This window comes from Sceloporus undulatus, chromosome 6 (genome assembly GCF_019175285.1).
Source record: "Sceloporus undulatus isolate JIND9_A2432 ecotype Alabama chromosome 6, SceUnd_v1.1, whole genome shotgun sequence".
Lineage (NCBI taxonomy): Eukaryota > Metazoa > Chordata > Lepidosauria > Squamata > Phrynosomatidae > Sceloporus > Sceloporus undulatus.
Window position 1 is genome coordinate 73,238,476 of NC_056527.1, and position 18,894 is coordinate 73,257,369.

Genomic DNA, 18,894 nt, shown 5'->3' on the forward strand with positions numbered 1-18,894 from the left:
GTGGTCCAGTTGAGCTGTTTCAAGTGGTATGAAGTCTTTTGCATTCTGTCCTGCAAGAGCAGTATACAAACTACTTGGCAGCCTGTTGTGAAGAGTTTGTAAAGCATTTTGTGGATAAAATTGCTCAAATCCACTCTGACCTGGATACTATGGTTGATACAGGTCTGGTGAATGCAACCTTGGCCTCTGCTTCTCCAGTGTTATTGAATGTGGGCCAAAACAGATGGCCCTAAAGGGGCTGTGGTATACCGCCCCTTTGTGCACTGGATCAGGGCTGTGGCACATGCCCCTGATTCCAATCCAAAAAGAAGTGGCAAAATGCTGATCCTTTTGGGGGTGGAAAAATGGTGCCCTTGCCACCACAGATTTTCAGTTTCGCCACTAAAATGTCACAAAACCCCCGCATGGGTGGTCAGCTGTGCAGCTTCCCAGTGGCATGGGGGCAGCATCAGGGTGGGCAGCATCTAAATGCTGTGCTCAGATGCCACCTCCCCAATCCGGCTCTTACTACCAGTCTGTTTTGCCCCTCAATTTTAGTTTGTGCAACCTGAGGATGTAGACAGGATCCTTGAAGATGTGAGAGCCATCTCACATGCCTGTTTTAAATCGGTCAGCTCTTCTGGCACAGCTCTTAATCTAATCTGTGTTTCCTTTGATTTTAAATTAATTATCATAATTCTATCCTGTGCTTCTCCAAATCTTGCCATAAGATAACAATTCCCTTCGAATTAACAGAGATCTTCTGTTCATGTTTATGAGTAACAGCTGTTCTGAACTGACATCATGATTGCTTTGAACAGTTTTTCATAAAACTCTTTAAAACTGTTTACTTGTTATGCTATCTGTAATCTTCCAAAGTCCATCTGGTGTTCTAGACTTCTATTACTTTCTACAATGCATTTGTTCAAATCTAAAATCTAATTAGACATCTCAGATATTGAAACTTAGATGTGGCATGATGCTGCCCGCTGTTTAGGGACGGAGTGGGAGCAGAGTCATTGTGGCCGGCATGTGGTCACCATGCCCCCACTCTGCCCACACACAGGCTCTTTCTACCGGTCTGCAGAAGCTCTTCGTTGCAGTAAAATATTTATAAACACGAGACAGCAACATTTACACAATTCAACATAATGCTCTGTCATCAACCAACATCCACCTAACTCATAGTGTTATAAATTTATCAGATAATCATCATCACCTTTACAGTTTATGGCTATATATTTCTTCCTGATTTTTTTGGCCACTAGGGCATACAAGGCTACTCTCCAGGTCACATATTTGTCATGGTCTACAAGGAGATGAGAAACTATTTCTAGTGGACTCTGACAAGGGCTAATTCTAGTTAGGGGTGTCACAAAACTTTCCCTTGGTTCTCTATACAATGGGCAAAACAATATATATTGGACAAGGTCCTTTATTTCTGGGCATCCATACATACAAGTACGATCCTTTATTGGGATGCCCTTCTTCCTGTCATGCATCTACAATGACTGTAGTTTTGAACTGTTGTGACACAACTCCATGCTGAAGTTTTATCAGCTTCCTCTGAGTCCGCATTTCCTCTTTAACACATTGCATGCACCTAAGACATTTTACAGCCTGGGGCAAAACTTCACTGATAGAAGAAGCTTCTGTCTAGCTGACATTAGGGCATAAGCCCCAAATAAAAATTCAGAATCCCTTTACAAGCAAATATTAGAAATCTGGTGAAAGCATTCAGATGTGTTGTCCCCTTCATTATTGCCTTTATGCATCTTTCTTGAAGATCCTAACTTTATATACTGTGATAAACTAAAACAGTGTTTAAGGCTAGAGACAAATGGGACTCTTTAGAATTTAATATTTGTTCTACAGGGGCAAGCCCATTCAAAAAGAGCATATTTTAGAGAGAATAGATTAAAGAGGAAGCATACAGTGAACCCACGCTATTAACTGTTAACTGAGAAAGCATTTGGGCAAAACAAAGGTTTGAAAGTAGTTTGAGAGACAAATCTTAACACAAAAGTTTCAGATAAAGCTTGACACAGCATTTGGTCACTTCTCCATACAGCTCAATTTTTGCCCTTCCTAAGAGAAGTATTATAACATCTGTACACAGGTGGCATCTTTATAGTGTTAAATTGCATCATATTAATAATGCTTTGTTTGAGAGATGCTAGTGAAGATGTGGAAGCAAAGAGTCTCCAGAAAGTATGTGGATTCATTGCTCTAAGGTCATATCATTTTGGAATGAGATCCTTTCCTGGATTAGTCAATGATAAAGTAAGATACACTGTTTTGAGACACGTTATTAATTCTGTTGACCATTGATGGGGCAATACAGATTTACCACATAAGCAATGAATTTCTATAATGCTAGGTGCTACTTGAGCTTAGAAACTGAGTTGTTCAAGGCATGGAAATTAGTGGAGGATCTACCAATTAGGAGGGCTTCCATAGCAGAAAAATTAACTTCCCATGCTTGGCTAAACAGAAGAGAAATAAAAAAGGACACCTTTATTGTCCACTGGTCCTCATTCATGAACTACATTATAGATCATCTCTCTATGTGAGGTTCACCATCATCTCATCTAAAACTGTGAAATAACAGACTTTGAAATCTGACTGATTTTGCTAGGTACATGGTGACTGATAATTGAACTTTGTTGTAAACATATGGGCCCTTGTTAAAAACCACTTTCTCATGTTTCCTCAACACATATGGATCAAGAGGACAGCTAACACCAGAATGTCAACTAGAGAGTACGGCAGCCTAGGACATCTGAAAACAGTCAGCATAACTCAGCAGTATCTATGGTAACGTGTGTGCTTTCCTACCTCCTAATGATGGCCTCCATCTCTCTTGGGGGAAATTAAAGAAAAAGTGATACTGACCGAGAAGTAAGCAAGCAGACTTCATTTTCCAACCACATACTCAGAAAGAGACCTCTGCTCCCTTTACAGAGCACAGCAGGGAAGCAGAGTGACCTGCCTGCGGAAGAAAAAAGTGGCATCTTCCATGATGACCATGTCACTTTGTTTTTCATCCTGTGCACTAAAAAGAAGTCCGCTTATCTCAGAATACAGCATGGAAATGGGTTGTGGTATCTGTTCATGCTCTGGCCCCACCCAAAGCCATTATGTGGATCTGTACCACTTTCCCCTGAAGGAATGTGGACTTCTGGAGTTGATATGCTCCTAATGTATCCTCAAATGATGAGACATTCCATCTAGGTTTTAAATGTTTTCCCAATACAAAATATTAGCCCTTATTTGAATTACAGTATTTCAGTATATAAATAATATTTAATTAAAGTCTGACCTTTAAACCAGGGACACCTTGTACTCCAGGGTCACCCTTTTCTCCCTGAAAAACAAAAATATGAAGCATGTTTATACTGAGAGTTAACATTTTAAAGAGCAAGCTTAATTTAATAAAGATGAAGATTATACAGTTGGTCCTCCATATTTGTGGGTTTGACTTTTGCATATTTGATTATTCACAGACTATTTGCTGCTATCACTGCTATGGTCATATGGCATTTTTAAGACGGACTGCAAGGCTTGCAACACTGAGGAACTACAAACATGCATCAAGGCTTGTAGGTTTCTATTTAAAATGGCATAGGGCAGCAGTGGAGATGACACCAAACTCCACTAGCCATCCATTTTTGTCTTGTGAAGGAACCATGCCAATTCAAAAGCATCCATGGTGGGTTAAAACTGTGGAGTATATTTATTTTTTGTATGTTAAATATGATGCGGGGTGGGGGGGGGCGCTAAAGTTTTTCCACTTTCACGGGGATTCTGCTTCCCAGCAAATATGGAAGGCTTACTGTAAATAATTAATAGTTCAACAAAAACCATTCTGAACTCTCTTATATGTTTGCATGCAATAGCAAGAGTTTATAATGAAGGAATGCAAGATGGGTAGGTTAGCCAGCCCATTCTGCACTCCCCCCCAACCTTAGGGTCATACTGAGGACAGAGCAACCTTATTTTCTGCAGCTCCAGAGAACTGGATTCAGAGCAGTGGATTCAAACTAAAGGAAAAGAGATTCCACCTAAACAGTAAGAAGAAACTTCTGACAGTGAGAGCTGTTTGAAAGTGGAATATGCTCCCTTGGAGTGTGGTGGAGTCTCCTTCTTAATGAGGCTTTTAAACAGAGGCTGGATGGCCATCTGTCAGGAATGCTTTGGTTGTGTATTCCTGCATGATGGGGAGTTGGATTGGATGGCCCTTTTGGTCTCTTCCAGCTCTATGATCCTATGATTCTCCACTGAAAATGCTGAAAAAAGCACTCAGGGAATTCAAATTATTTCCCCATTTTTCTACCCCAAAGTATCATCAGTGAATGAGGTGATGCCCCCGAAACTGTGCTCAGCTTGTTATGCAACTCTGACCATGCAGAAGCTGTACAGACCGGCAAAACAAGCCGGCCTAGGGGCGGAATTAGAGCATAGCATCCATATGATGCATGCCCCAGCTCTGCCCCCAGGCCAACGTGACACCGCACACCACACCACATGGCATGCACAACACGATGCAGCACCAAAGGAGCACCATAAAGCCGCGGCACTACATCTATTGCACCCTTTGCAGGGCGCATAAAGAAGCCACTTTTTGCGGCTCCTTTTTACGTACTTCAAAGCCAAGATCAGGCATGGATTTGTTTAGGAACCGCCCCGATCTGGTTGTGAAAGGGAAAGCTGGAGGCCGCCCCTTAGGAGCAGTCTGCATAGCCCCATAGTCAGGCTAGGTTAGGTCTTGTGGCCCCGGCACTCTTATGACAAAGTATGACATCCAGTCTGTCTTCAGGCTTCTGCCTGTATATCCACAAAAATTCTTCTGCTCAGTTTCAAATTCCTAAACAAATCCATGCCTGTGCAGCATTTGATTACATTTGCAGCCTTAGAAAATTGAAGTTCTTTTCTGGAATGGGGCCTAAAAGATTAAGGCAGGAATACAAGTGGTAACTAATTATATAGATGACTTTTTTTTTAGCAGCAGATATCAGAACACACTATTGGCCTTCCGATCCTTAGCCAACAAGCTTGGCATCCTTCTGGCCTTGGATAAAAGCCAAAGGCCTGTCACTTGCCTGAGTAACTTTGGCATACAATTACCCTCTGTCTGGAGTGTGCCCTATCTACCTTAAAAAAAAAAAAAACAACTAGCAAAGTTCTAGGGCTTGATAAATGAAGCTTTTGGGGCCAAGAAGCAGACCTTTCAGGAGTGGCAAATGCTGTAGGAACACTTCAACTTCATTTGCAGAGTAGAATCCCCAGGTAGTGGCACTCCCATTTTCTAAGAACATACACAGCTTTTCATGATTATGCACTCAAAGGCTTCACTATCACAGGCTGATTTTCATTTGGAATTCTTTGGTACGCTCCATTAGCCATTGTATGTTTGCAATGTGGGACCTAGTGCCTCTTCCTTTTCTAATTCAAAAAAGATGTTGACAAGCTGGATTCCTAGCATCACTGTACAGTATTCTCTAAAGAGTCGACTTCTCATGATGTGGTCAAAGACTGACAGCCTCAAGTCCAAAACACACTGCAGAAATAATCCAGTTTAAGACACAGATAGGTTTATTTTACCTATTTACCTTTGGTCCCATTGGTCCTTGTAGGCCCATCTCTCCAACTGGACCCTAAAATAAAAATATTACATATCAAAAAAGACATGTTATTGTTATATTTACAGCCTCAGTGAGACCAGCTTTCACAAAGTTCAGAAGGCAAAACCCCAAACCCAGGTTTTTGGAGTGTGTGAGTATATGAGGGTCAGCCTGGCTTAGTGGTTTGAGAGTTAGACTAGGACTCTGGGAGACCAGGGTTCAAATTCCTGCCCAACCATGGAAACCCACTGTGGGCAAGTTATACTTTCTCAGTGCAAGAGAAAGGCAAGGACAAATATCCTCCAAATATGTCAAGTAGACATAATGACAGGATCACCATAACTTAGAATTGACTTGAAGGCATAACAGCAGCAGCAGCAGAACCACCGTCACCACCACCAACAACAAAGATTTGGTTTGACATTGTCTGGTAATGGAATAACCTGTTTTAAGTGGGGGACAAACCTCCCTCAGAGGTTGGATGGCCATCTTTCAGGAATGATTTAGCTCCATATTCCTGCATGAGATGGAATTGAACTAGATGACCCTTGTAACCCCTTCCTACTCAAAATCCTGTTATGCTGTGAGTATGCACCAACTGAAGCAACATGAGTTACACACTGGCTAAAATAAACAATAATGGCTGGTTTTTAATGTAGGCATATTAGCACAAAATATATAAATTACCACAATGTCCATAGAAAGACTTTGATACCACAAGACCATCCCACATGAAAGGTTTTTAAAAGCACTAGGCTACTGTTTTGAAGTTTGGATGTAAAAGTAAGCAGTTGACTTCATATTCTAAACTTCTAGATTTACCCACCCGATAGCACTGTTGTCCTTAATTAGTATAATAGTTTGGCTGAACTGGAAAGTGTGGAAATACAGTGCAATATCTGGGACTGCCAGGCCTATGTCCTTGGAAGTAATGTGTCTAGCGAATTTGGAATATCTAGGTCTTTTAAAATAAAATAAAATAAAATAAAATAAAATAAAAAAAATGAATTGATGAATTCATTTTTGCCATTAACTAAATCTAGATGGGGGAGGAGTCAACACACACCCATTTCTTTGAGAGCAATCTATAGTTTCTGATGATCTTCACAATCAAATGCTTTGATATAGTTTATAAAACACAGACTGATCTTCTTTTGGAACACCTTAGTACATTCATTATCCAGCGTATGTTTGCTACATGCTCCCTAGTGCCTCTTCCTTTCCTGAACCCTGCTTGGAGATTTGGCCATTCTTACCTTGTATAGCAAAGTATATATACTATACATATATTGTATACTGTATATATAGCATATATGATTTGTTTTCCTTGTAAGACTGTTGTATAATTTCATCTAATAATCTAGTACTAGCTCGGTATATCTTTTGGGAGATTCTGATCCTTTGCTATTACTTCCCATTTTCCAACAGATGCTACTCTGAGGTTCATCATAACTGACATAATTTGTTCTTATGATCTTTCATTTTTATTAGCATATATGATTTGTTTTCCTTGTTGACTGTGTATATCATTAAACCTATTAATGCTGGAACACTTGTAATATTGATGAGTATTTTATTACATATGGCAATTCTAGGATTTTTATATGCTATTTTGCTTGTTTTCTGAACTAACCATGCCTACATATTGTATCCCACCATCCTTACTAAGAATGTGCAATAAAACCTTCTCAAAATGAGCTTTGTGGATGAATGAGGGTGTGAACTTAACTCTCATTAATCCAAGTGCAGTTCTCTCTCCACAATATGACATTGATTATAATTTTGTATGGCAATTTCTGTTGTGTTTTTTTTTTAAACTTTCATTTCACTTTCATTGAATTTTGAAATCCTAAATGTTGCCTTCTTTTGGAAAAAAAATACCCAAGTAAAGATATCCAAGGATATGTGTGGATCAGAAAACCTGTACTCAGTAACTATAGATCTAGGTCAGAGACTTTCCATTGCCAGACCTGTACAGCAAGTGTTAACATTGCCTAATTACGCCTTCATTCTCATTAGCTATAATTAAAAAACGCATTTCTCCCTCTCATTCCCACACCACCCCTTCTTGTTTGCTTCAGCTAGATTCTTTTCACTTAAGTTACTTTGAATAGGCTTTACTCATACCTGCCTCTCCTCTGCCATTATCACAGCACCTATGTCTGAGATCAGCATGTCTCAGCAATAGCTGTTTCTACTGTATAACCCACCACATCAGCTTCCCAATATTTTATGTCAGGCAAGGTGAATGTGCAATTTCTGACGATCACTTAAAGCAGAAACATTTATGTGTAAAACCATAGAATTTTGCTTTAAAATTTATGCAACTGATGATGAAGAAAGATCTGGGCACCCACATCTCCAGTTTATAAAGGGGACTGTATTACTTAGATGGCTACATATGCTTATGTCACAACTAATACAATATGCAACTAATGAAATGTTAATGTCTAAGAAAAGGAATAAACAGTCATACCAGAAGTCTCCCCTGGAGAGCACTCTCTTCCTTGTAAAAATAAATAGGGTTGAGTAGAAACTGGCTTCAAGAACAGTGACCCTTTAATACAATGTATGTTGTATCCAGATGGATGGAAGACAGCTATTCTGCTTATATTTCCTTAATAGATTTTCTCTGGTAAGAGAAAACTTGGAAGCAGGAGCACGAAAAATTAGGAAAGTTAGAAATGGAAAATGGCATCATACAAGTAGAAAATTGGGCATTTGCCCAATAAAATTCCATAAAAGAGAGAAGGCAATTGTACAATCAAAGCCTTGTCTGGAAGGCTCATAATTGGATAAGAACATCTAAATGGATGATTGCCATTGCATCTGAAAGAATCCATCTATGGTAGAACAGTATCTATGAAAAGCTAAAAGAAAGTTCTTGCCATAACAGCTGGGTTTACTTAAATCCTCTTCAAAATATACTATCTTCTTTTCATCACCATCATTTGAAACAGTGAGTACATTCAGGGATTAGAGAGGGAAACCTGTAGCAACATTAACTTCAATAGAGTGATGTAATTCCTAATTTTCATTCAGAAAATATACTTGCTAATTTCCTATCATGTCATCCGACATTACTAGTAGCTATGTTCTCTTCCATTCATGCAATTCCCAAAATGGGACTGTGAGTTTCTTTTGGAATTGTGAAATAGGATATACTGTAACTGTATCTATATTACTAATGATTAGATAACAGATGAATCAAACACATCAGGGGAAAAACAAGTAATGCCAAGTTAAAATAGTCCAACTGTCCAGAGATTATGACTAAATAGATTTTGAAGATCCCAAGTTCTCAAAAGTAAATAAACTACCAATAACCTATTTACTTACATTTGGACCTCTGGATACCACGATTCGAGGTTCATTTGATAAGCCAGTGATCCCTGAACCTTCCATGTCCTGATAAATAAAAAGAAAGGTTGTCTTATCTGTGTCTTTGTTGTAATCAAAGGGTTTCTAAAGTGGGTTATTACACATTTAAAACACACTTTCAAATATTTCTTCAAGACTTTCTGCATTCAGACCATTGTTAGGTACAGCAAAAATCCAATCCTGTGAATTTTTAATGTGGAAAAATGGTTAGCCCACAGAAGTGTTGTCACAATACCTTAAACATCAAAGGCTGATAAATGTTAGTTGCAGTTACACTGACAGGCTGGTAGTATTTGGAGTATGTCCATCCTCTTCACTGCCACAGATAAGGCTGTGTCAAGATCATCCAGGCATTTATTCAAACCATGGGAAAGAGTGCATTATATTTTTCTCTACAGATGAAAAGAGAAAGGCCGAGAAAAATCCCACCAGCCTCAAATTCATTTGCTTGAGCCACCAGCTTCCACAATGAGCATGGGAGGATAGCCATATCTAGAAATGTAATTATCATTCCTTCCAATTCACTATGGATTTTTAATGTCCTGGGCCCCTTTAAATTTCTATTTACTAACTGACAAATTTGCCATATTCTCAGCCAGGGGCGAGAACTGTCAGATGGTTAATTTGCAAATGAACTGGTGAACAGGAATGTCCATTTGAAATTCAAAGGTTCTGAGTGGTTTTATTGTTTTATTGCTTCAATACTAGGGAAGCAGTGGCTTAGTGGTTAAGATACTAATTCTAATGATTGTAAGGTCGCAAGGTTGGCAGTTCAAGGCCCAAGTGCCTCATGATGGAGTGAGCTCCTGTCACAAGTCCCAGCTTCTGCCAACCTAGCAGTTCAAAAGCAGGTAAAAGTAAAAGTAGATAAACAGGTACCACTTTTCTGGGTAACAGTGTTCTGTGCAGACATGCTGGCCACATGACCAATGGACTTGTCTCTGGACAACACTGGTTCTTCAGCTTAGTAACAGATGAGCACCTTGACATTAATGTCAAGGAAAACCTTTACCTTTTTGCTAAGCTGATCAATTGGAGGCAGCGCGGCCATGATGTCGTAATGGCAGCGCCCATGTGGACACAGTGCCGCCATTTTGTACATACTCTGTATGTATTAGGGTTGGGGGCGTCTAAAAGAGACGCCCCCAGGCAACCCTAGTACGTACGGAGTACATACAAAACGACCCGTCTGGAAAGGGCCACTCAGTTCTGATATAAAAAGGTGCATCCAGTCCTAAAGATTACTCACCCTTTTGTAAACCAAAATAAGATTCCTCAACATATTAAAGATAGATTGCTTGTTGGTAGTGGAGGCTCTCCAAGCATCATACCTTTGTGGGTAACAAGCTTTTCTGATTTTTTAAAACTGTTGAATCAAAAATAAATTGCTCAAGACAACTTAGTTTACTTTCCTCATTTCTTGGTATCTAATATTTTCAGTTTATTTTTTTAATTGTCAATACATAAGTCTACCACATATCTTCCCCCCCCCCATTTTTTTGTATTTCAGGTGTTAATTTATCATGTTTGTCTCATCTTTTGTCCTTTAAAATAGTATTTCTACAATAAATCTCTCTCATAGGAGTTACATATTTCCCAGGGGCTGTATGCATGGCCCAAAGGCCTGTGTCCCCCCTGGCTTTGGATTGTCTTGTTTGGATGATACAGGTCAATCACCTCCAGACCAGGAATGGGCAGACTGGATGCCGATCTGGTCCTGGTCTAATCCCAGTTCAAAGTGGCCTTAGTACAGGTCAAAAAGATCTGCTGTTTGCCATGGAGTTTTTAGGAAACTCCATTGCAACAGCCAACAGACCAGATGGTCCCCGGTGCTCCTTACCTTCTTCCATTGTCACATCTACAGAGAAGACCCCTGTTGTGGCCTCTGGTATGAAAAGAGAGTGCCTGGCCACATGGATGTAACCAGGTACCGTGTTCCCATGTCAGAGGCCGCAACAGAGGTCTTCGCAGTAGAGGAGACAGTGGAGGAAGGAAAAGGATGCACAGTGGTACATTACTGGTACCTCTTTTCTTCATATAAGCTATTGGTGGCATTTTACAAAATTACTGCTAATTGTTGATAATATTGTATTTGCTACATTGCAATGTTACTGCAGTATTGGAACAAGCTATGCATTTTTTCCCCGGGCATGGCAAGGCAGTGACATGCATGTAAATACCTGCTCATTCCCATGCTGACTCGGAATCTGACCCAGGTCACGATCCAGTTCAGGAAGACTCTATGAGCTTGGCCTGTGCTATCCTAGCCCATCTGCTCAGCCCCCTCCCCAGACCTAAAAACTATGCTGAATTTCTTTCAAAATACATTTTCATTTTCCTTTAGCCTTTTTAAGTGGCTTCCATATCTAATGCTATCCTATCCATCTCTGTCATATTGGGTAGATGTCATTTGCTGCCAACTGGGTACACAAAACATGAAATGATAGCATCAGTTGCACAGATGTCAAGTCTGTGTATTCTAATGAACAGATAAATTTGGGATGTAGGTCCATCATCCAGCCACTGACAGACACCCATCTCCAAGGCAGTGCTGAAGCTGAAAATAACCATAGCACAGTATGCTGTCTGTTTTGTCTCAACAATACATCTGTTAACAGCTGCAATTCCCTGGCATTTTGGAGCTTGTATGAAGATGGAATGCCCTTAATGCTGCAGAAGAAAAGAACCAATCCATTTCCCCTAGCCAGCCTTTCAAAAATTCAACAGTCTTCAGTCTTTCAAACTGAATAAGCTGGCAAATGAAACATCATCAACAAAAACAACTGGCATCTGTGATGAAAACTCACACTTAAGTTGTCAATGCTATAGCAAGATTCTTATACACAATGTATGTAAGTAAAAAAAAAAATTAATACCTGTGGAAAGAAAGTATCAGTGCCTTTGATTTATAGCATGGTAATTCTGACAGTGATGATCACTAAGAAATCAGCTCAAGAATGTCATTTTTAAAAATCATTATGGCACTTTTTATTACCAGACTTATACCACGTTTTGGGTGGATTGGCTTTAATGCTAGGAGGAAGGAAGAGGAATTGTAAATATGGACATAATTTAGCAAGCACTTAACAAAACATTTCTAAGGTACACTAAATTAGGACACATATATTCTCTCTTGAAATGTAGGTCAGTCAGAGGTTTAAAACAAAATACCTCAAATCCAAACCCATAGCCTGGACCTGGGGGTCCTGGGGGTCCTGGGGGCCCTGATTTCCCAGGCTCTCCATCAGCTCCTGCCTGCCCTTTAGGGCCTGGTGGTCCAATCTCTCCAGGGTCACCCTAAGGGAAACATAATTATTATTTAATTATATGGCATTGATCCATATTAACCCATAGCCATGAGCAGCTTTGCCACATCCATTTAACACCATCCTTCCATCTTCTGATCAATAAATATAGGTGCAAAATAAATATATATAATAAGAAATACCACTGAACAAAACCTAACTCTAAACTTACATGTTCATTCATTATTTATTTTATAACATTTATGTCATAATCTTAAAACAGCATTAAAATATTACTATTAAACCAGCATTAAAACATCAATACATTAATTATTAAACAAAAGCAAGAGGAAACCCATAGCAACACTAAGGTAGGAAGAGCACAATGTTTTAAAAATATTGGAATCCTGGGAAAATAAAAAGAAAGACCACCATGCACAGGAGCACCTCTCCCTATATCAGCCTTCCCATGATCATCAGAGAGAGTCTTTTCCATGTACCTCAGAAGAATCATATACCACTAGGGGAGAAAGTTTTCACAGCTATGGTATTCCAAATCTGGGTTATATAACCCATGGAGATGCAGCTAATACCATCATTGGAACTGTTTTAGCATCAGCTGATTTTTTCCCCCCGGGGCATTTCAGATGGCTGTTTTTGTCTATTGTATCTGGTGTTTTTCCTTGTTTTGATAGCATGTTTTGAAGAAATTTGTATCAGTCACATTTTATTGTTTTATAATTATTTGTATGTCACTTTGCTTTTCAGAAGAATGGGTGGTAATTGAGAAAGTTTAATCAAAGGTTATTACCAACACTTGGCATTATGGGAATAGGCCTCCCTAGGACAGAAGGCAAAATTCCTATGGAAGCCTTAGAAATTCTCCACCTCCAGAAATTAAACACTTCTTCTTTGACAACAGCAGAAACATATGGTTACATTTTAAGATATTATTGCATATGATAGCCCCTCATATTTTTGCTAAACCTTAGAATGCCATCTCTAGCTATATGTTTATTTTAATGTTAATAAATTATTAAAAATGCTCTACTTAATTACCTTTCTTCCAACTGGTCCCTGTTTACCTTCATCACCCTGTAAGACAAAACACCACAGAATGGGAGATCAGTGATAAATAGAGAAGTTTTTTTAAAAAACAACAACAACAACAGCAACCAGACATTCTCTCATATATAAAATTGCAGTAATGTCAGTATCATATCACAATTATAAATATAATGATCCTGCAATATACACTATGAAAGCCTTATGTCTTTGCATACCTTACACTGTATACAGCAAATTATTCCCAAACTTTAAAAAGAAGGGTTTTTTTGGACCTTCTTTTTTTACTCTTATATTATTGGCCAGTTTAGGCACAACAACCTTTTTATATACATTTCCCCCCCTATTCATCTCAGTGGGAGTCAATGTAGTTGGAACGTTTAAAAGATATTTCTTTTTAAAAATGAATGTTGATGTTGTCCTTTGCTTTATAATACTATTGTAATTATAATGAACAAAACTGTTTTAAGCTATTTGCTAATTATATTACGCTTGTTCGTAGGAAGAATTTTAATTATTGCCCCACTTGTTTTGAATGACATTTCTCTGATTAGCATTGACAATTTATCCATCTCAGCCAGCCATTCTTCTTTTGCAGGCAATACATTTGCCTTTCATAATGTCAGGAAGTTCTTCCTAATGTTGAGACAGAATCTCTTTCCCTGTAATTTGAATCCGTTGCTCTGGGTTCTATTCTCTGGAATTGCAGAAAAGAAGCTTGCTCCAGCCTCAATATGACCTCTCTTCAAATATATCAATAGGGCTATTATATCACCTCTTAATCTTCTCTCCTCTGGACATGCTTCAGATTGTCCACGTCCTTCTTGAACTGTAGTGCTCAGAACTGGACACAACATTCCAAGAAAGTTCTGACCAAAGCAGGATACAGTGGTACTATTACTTCCCTTGATAATCTACTATAGTATACTATACTCCTACTGATGCAGCCCAGAATTGTATCGACTTTCTTAGCTGTGTTCAGACTATGGTCCACTAAATCTTCTAGATCCTTTTTGCACATACTGTGTTCAAGCCAGATGTCACCCTTTTTATATCTGTGCATTTCATTTTTATTTCCCAAGTATAGTATCCTACATTTCTCTTTGCTGAAATTCATTTTGTTAGTTTTGGCCCTGCTTTCTAAGCTGTGAAGGTCATTTTGAATTCTGATCCTGCCCTCTGCTTTCCAATAAAAAGACATGTTTCATTTTAAAGTACATTTCATAACTAAGTGCTAAGTTTAACTAATAAACTTGTAAGTTAAAGATTGTGATAGATATACACATATACATATAAATCTATCACCCACATTGGCTTATACTATCAATGTGTAATGTACTTGAAGAAATAACAAACCTACAGTAAGATTTTTACTTCAGTTACTTAGTCTTCATGACTAGTATAAACAGCCACAGAACATTATTTAAACTTCACGATTTATGTATGTCTAAATAATTTAATTTTTAATTTAACCAAACATGATATACCGTATTTTCCGGCGTATAAGGCGACTGGGCATATAAGACGACCCCCAACTTTTCCAGTTAAAATATAGAGTTTGAGATGTACTCACCATATAAGACTACCCCTCTTCCAAAGCACACCAAGTAAAAATTTAAAAACCATCAGATTTGATTGCAGTATGGTAATTTTAATTCAAATGACATGCAGGTACTTAGCAAGAAAATTTGTTGTATACAAAGCCTGCTTGGATTGGTCAGCTGTCCCTGCCTGCCCAGCCCTCCCTGTCTCCAAGACTATCAGAGCGGTAGCTGCTTTCATACAATCACTGCATATGGTGGGGATGCAGCCGCAGCCGTTTTTGAGCTCCCCCCACCATATGCAGCAACCGCAGATTCTCCAGTCCAGCTCAGAAGTTTCAGCACATGCCCTTTAAGATGACACCTGGCGTATAAGACCACCCCCAACTTTTGAGAAGATTTTCCTGGGTTAAAAAGTAGTCTTATACGCCAGAAAATACAGTATATAGCTCATGAAAGATTGTGAGATCCAGAACGGCTGCCTCTTACTTGAGAACTTGCATGTGGAATAAATGCTTAGTTGACTCCATCTCTAGTTCTCCTTCCTCTGGTGTAAGAATTTTTGTTTTAATCTTTTTGCAAGTGCAAATACCTGATGAAGGGTCATTATAAATGGGAAGTGAGAGTTAGATGACTAGGGCGGGTTACAGACCGCCCATTTGGGGCGGTCTGCACCCGCCCCTTTCCCGGAATATCGGGGCTTCAGCGGCTACACCGGCAGCCTCTGAGGCCCCGATCCGCCGCTTTTCAGGCTGTGGGGAAGCGGCAAAAGGCCCCTTCCCCGCAGCCTGAAAAGGGGTGTCCCTGGGGCTTCAAGCCCCAAGGACACCCTGTGGCGGCGGGAAGGAGGAGAAAGGGGCCGTTTGGCCCCTTTCTCCTTTGGTCCGCTGGGCACAGCTGTCTGAAGGCTGCACCCAGTGGACCAAACCTGGAAGGAGCTCCATGCTCAGGGCGCACTATGCGCCCTGGCGCGGAGCAAGGACGTCACGTCCGTGCCGCCCCGTATAGAGGCGGCGCGGCCGTGACGTCCTCATAGCGGCCCCCATGTAGATGGGCCGCCACCATTTTGTACGGAGTCAGTCCGTACTAGGGTTAGGAGGGTGCGGAAGCACCACACCTTCCTAACCCTAGTACGGACTGACTCCGTACTTTAGTGTCCATCTGTAACGGGCCTAGAACTCCATGCCTTATGCTTTGTCCAGAAATTAGCAGTACAGGCTGAGGGCAATTTGACTTAGGACTATGATAGAGTGAGAAAGAAGGAGTTAGCCTTTGTCCCAGAACTGATTTTAAAAATCCCTGAAACACACAGATACTTGTATATTTGCACACACACACATCTGACATTTATAGCAAGATCAAGGCATGATTTACAATGCTGTAGCAGGGGGAAAGGGTTAAAACTCAAAATCTCAATCCATATTCCATATAGACATTTATTAGATGAAGAAATATTACTGGGAGAGCCAATAATTTACCATGTATACTCAACCATAAGTTGACCTCATGTATAAATCAAGGGCAGGTTTGGGGACCAAAATTATGGATTTTGATATGATCCAGGGATAAACTGAAGATAAAACTTAGTGGTATGTAACAAAGGATGCAAAAAATGAAACAAAGGAAACAAATGCTAAATGACTCTAAAAAATTCTGGCAGGCATAAATGTTGTGCTTACCCTAAAGGCTAGATGGATAAGGAGGAAACTATTATCTCCATTTTCCTTCCAGAACGAAATGCCAGAAGCAGTGGAGCAGGAGAGAGAGTAGAGGGGATCAGTGTTTCTTTTCGGTTCTCGCAAGATTGAATAAGCTCTTGCCTTTTGCTATTCTACTCAGAGAAGGGGATGGTGGGGGGTTTTTTAAACTTTTTTCCCCCTTCCTTCCTTCCTTCCTTCTTTCTTTTTTTTTCTTTTTTCTTTCTTTTGATGACCATTAAAGCAGAGTACTTACACTGACCCATGGATAAGTCGACCCAGGTTTTGGGGATCAATTTTTGACTAAATTTCTAGATTTATATGTGAGTATATACAATAAGTCACATGGCATGTCTAATGTAATATTATTATTATTATTATTATTATTATTATTATTATTAACCTTTATTTATAAAGCGCTGTAAATTTACATAGCGCTGTACATACAATCTTTTTAATTGGATGGTTCTCTGCCCTCAGGCTTACAATCTAAAAAGACACGACACAGAAGGAGAAGGGAGTCTTAAAAGAATCAGGAGATCTCTAGTTTAAAACTTACCTCTACCCACCAACCCACTGGATGATCTGAGGAAGGCTTCTACTATTTATAAATTCACACACACTCACACACCTTTCATGTTTTGATGTGAATGTTTTGATGCCATGCCAGCAATCCATGTGCTTGAAGAACAGTCACATAAATGGGCCCAACTAGATTCCTTCACATGCAATATACACCACTATCTAGCTCCACCTGGCAGTGTCTACATGTGAAAGAGACAAATAATTAGACCAACAGACATGTTTTCTTTATTCAAATATGAATGATGTGGTCTCAGCAGAAGTCACAGAAGGGAGTTTTCATGGTTTTGATCCAACCCAGGACAAGCTCAGTACAAACCCATAAGAGTGCTTTTCAAACCTGGGAGTAATAATAAATGTATCCTGCACCTCCTACTACTCACACTGATTAAATTGCTGAACTTAAAGGAATCTTGATACTTCATCAGATTTCTTTCTGCACTTTTGACTTAATCAATGACATATGTACCTGAGCGACAAATAACCTGTATGGGAAAAAGAATGGTAACTGAATATTGTGACTAACTGCACATGCACTGTACATGTCTTAAATAATTTCTGGAAGGCACTAACAGAAGAATGATAGATTTTTATTACACTTGGGTGGCTTTGGGAAATGTTTGTGTTATTTGAAACTCCTAAAACTGGATAAAAAGAATTTTGTAAATATTTTTTCAATGAATTTCAATTTGAACCTTACTTTTTCTCCCTTCAATCCTGCAAAACCGATCAACCCATCTTGACCAGGACGGCCAGGTGGACCCTGAAAATCACAACAGGTATTAGGTTTATGTCACCATTACAAATTGCTTGGAAAAGGCTACTTTTAACTTGCAGAGACATCCATTATTTTAATAACTAAGCCTTATGTAATAAATATGACGTTTAACTAAACTGCTAAAGGAATGGGATGTCTAGGTAGGTGATATCTTGACAATTACATGAAAGCACTCTGAACAGAATGAGTTATTTCTGTTCCCTGTCCACATTTCAGAATACAAGAATGTTTCAAACAGCTGAAAATCAGTGACAGGAAGAATTTTGGTCAAAGAGGTGGCAGAAAGGGAGCCCCCATTTCCACCCCTGGAACTCATCCCTTCAGGTCACCCCTTCCCTCACCTAAGCTAGATTCCTATAAGACTGGGAGCCTCTCTAGAAGAAATGCTAAGGAAAGACAGGGCAGAGAGAGATTCATCACTCACCTCTTATCTGCCACTTAAAATTATCCTGGACAATGAATGTGCTACTTACAGATGTTTGGCATGAGCAAAGATGCATGCACAGACCTCTGATTCCCTTGAAAAACATTGCTAGACATATAAGAATTGTCCTTTTGTGATATAAGGTTACATAACATTCGGTCAGCATTAAGTTACAGTTTGACCTCCATGTCCTCTGGGGATATGTTCCCAGACTTAATGTGGATAGTGATAATCATAGATAATGGTGAATCCTACTTTTCCTCTAGATGTTGACCACAAAGTCATGCTGGAGGACCTCCAGATATCTAAAGAGGAGGTCTCTCTAGGCATAAGGGGGGGGGGGGCTCCCGATGCCTAGAGATTTTTTTTTCTAGATGAAGATAAATGAAACTGTGATTACCAATCCCAAGGATACAGGGGGCCATATTTATTTAGAAAAAAAATCTTATGTGTATAGTATCTCATACACTCTTTGTATGATAACATATCTTTATAAAATAAGCCGTGTTCAGGCATTTTAGTTTCAAATCATGTAATGCTAGTGTTCAATGCCCATATTTAGAAGAAGGTCTGGAACA

General features: G+C 39.4%; 1 protein-coding gene across 1 annotated transcript in view; it reads right to left on the minus strand.

Annotated features, from left to right (window-relative positions):
* The window catches only part of COL15A1 (collagen type XV alpha 1 chain), a 194,828-nt gene that overhangs the window by 57,811 nt on the left and 118,123 nt on the right, over positions 1 to 18,894 (minus strand). The window contains 6 exon segments of the mRNA XM_042475322.1: positions 3,302 to 3,346; positions 5,592 to 5,636; positions 8,943 to 9,011; positions 12,156 to 12,281; positions 13,289 to 13,324; positions 17,815 to 17,877. Coding sequence (XP_042331256.1) covers positions 3,302 to 3,346; positions 5,592 to 5,636; positions 8,943 to 9,011; positions 12,156 to 12,281; positions 13,289 to 13,324; positions 17,815 to 17,877 — 384 coding nt within the window.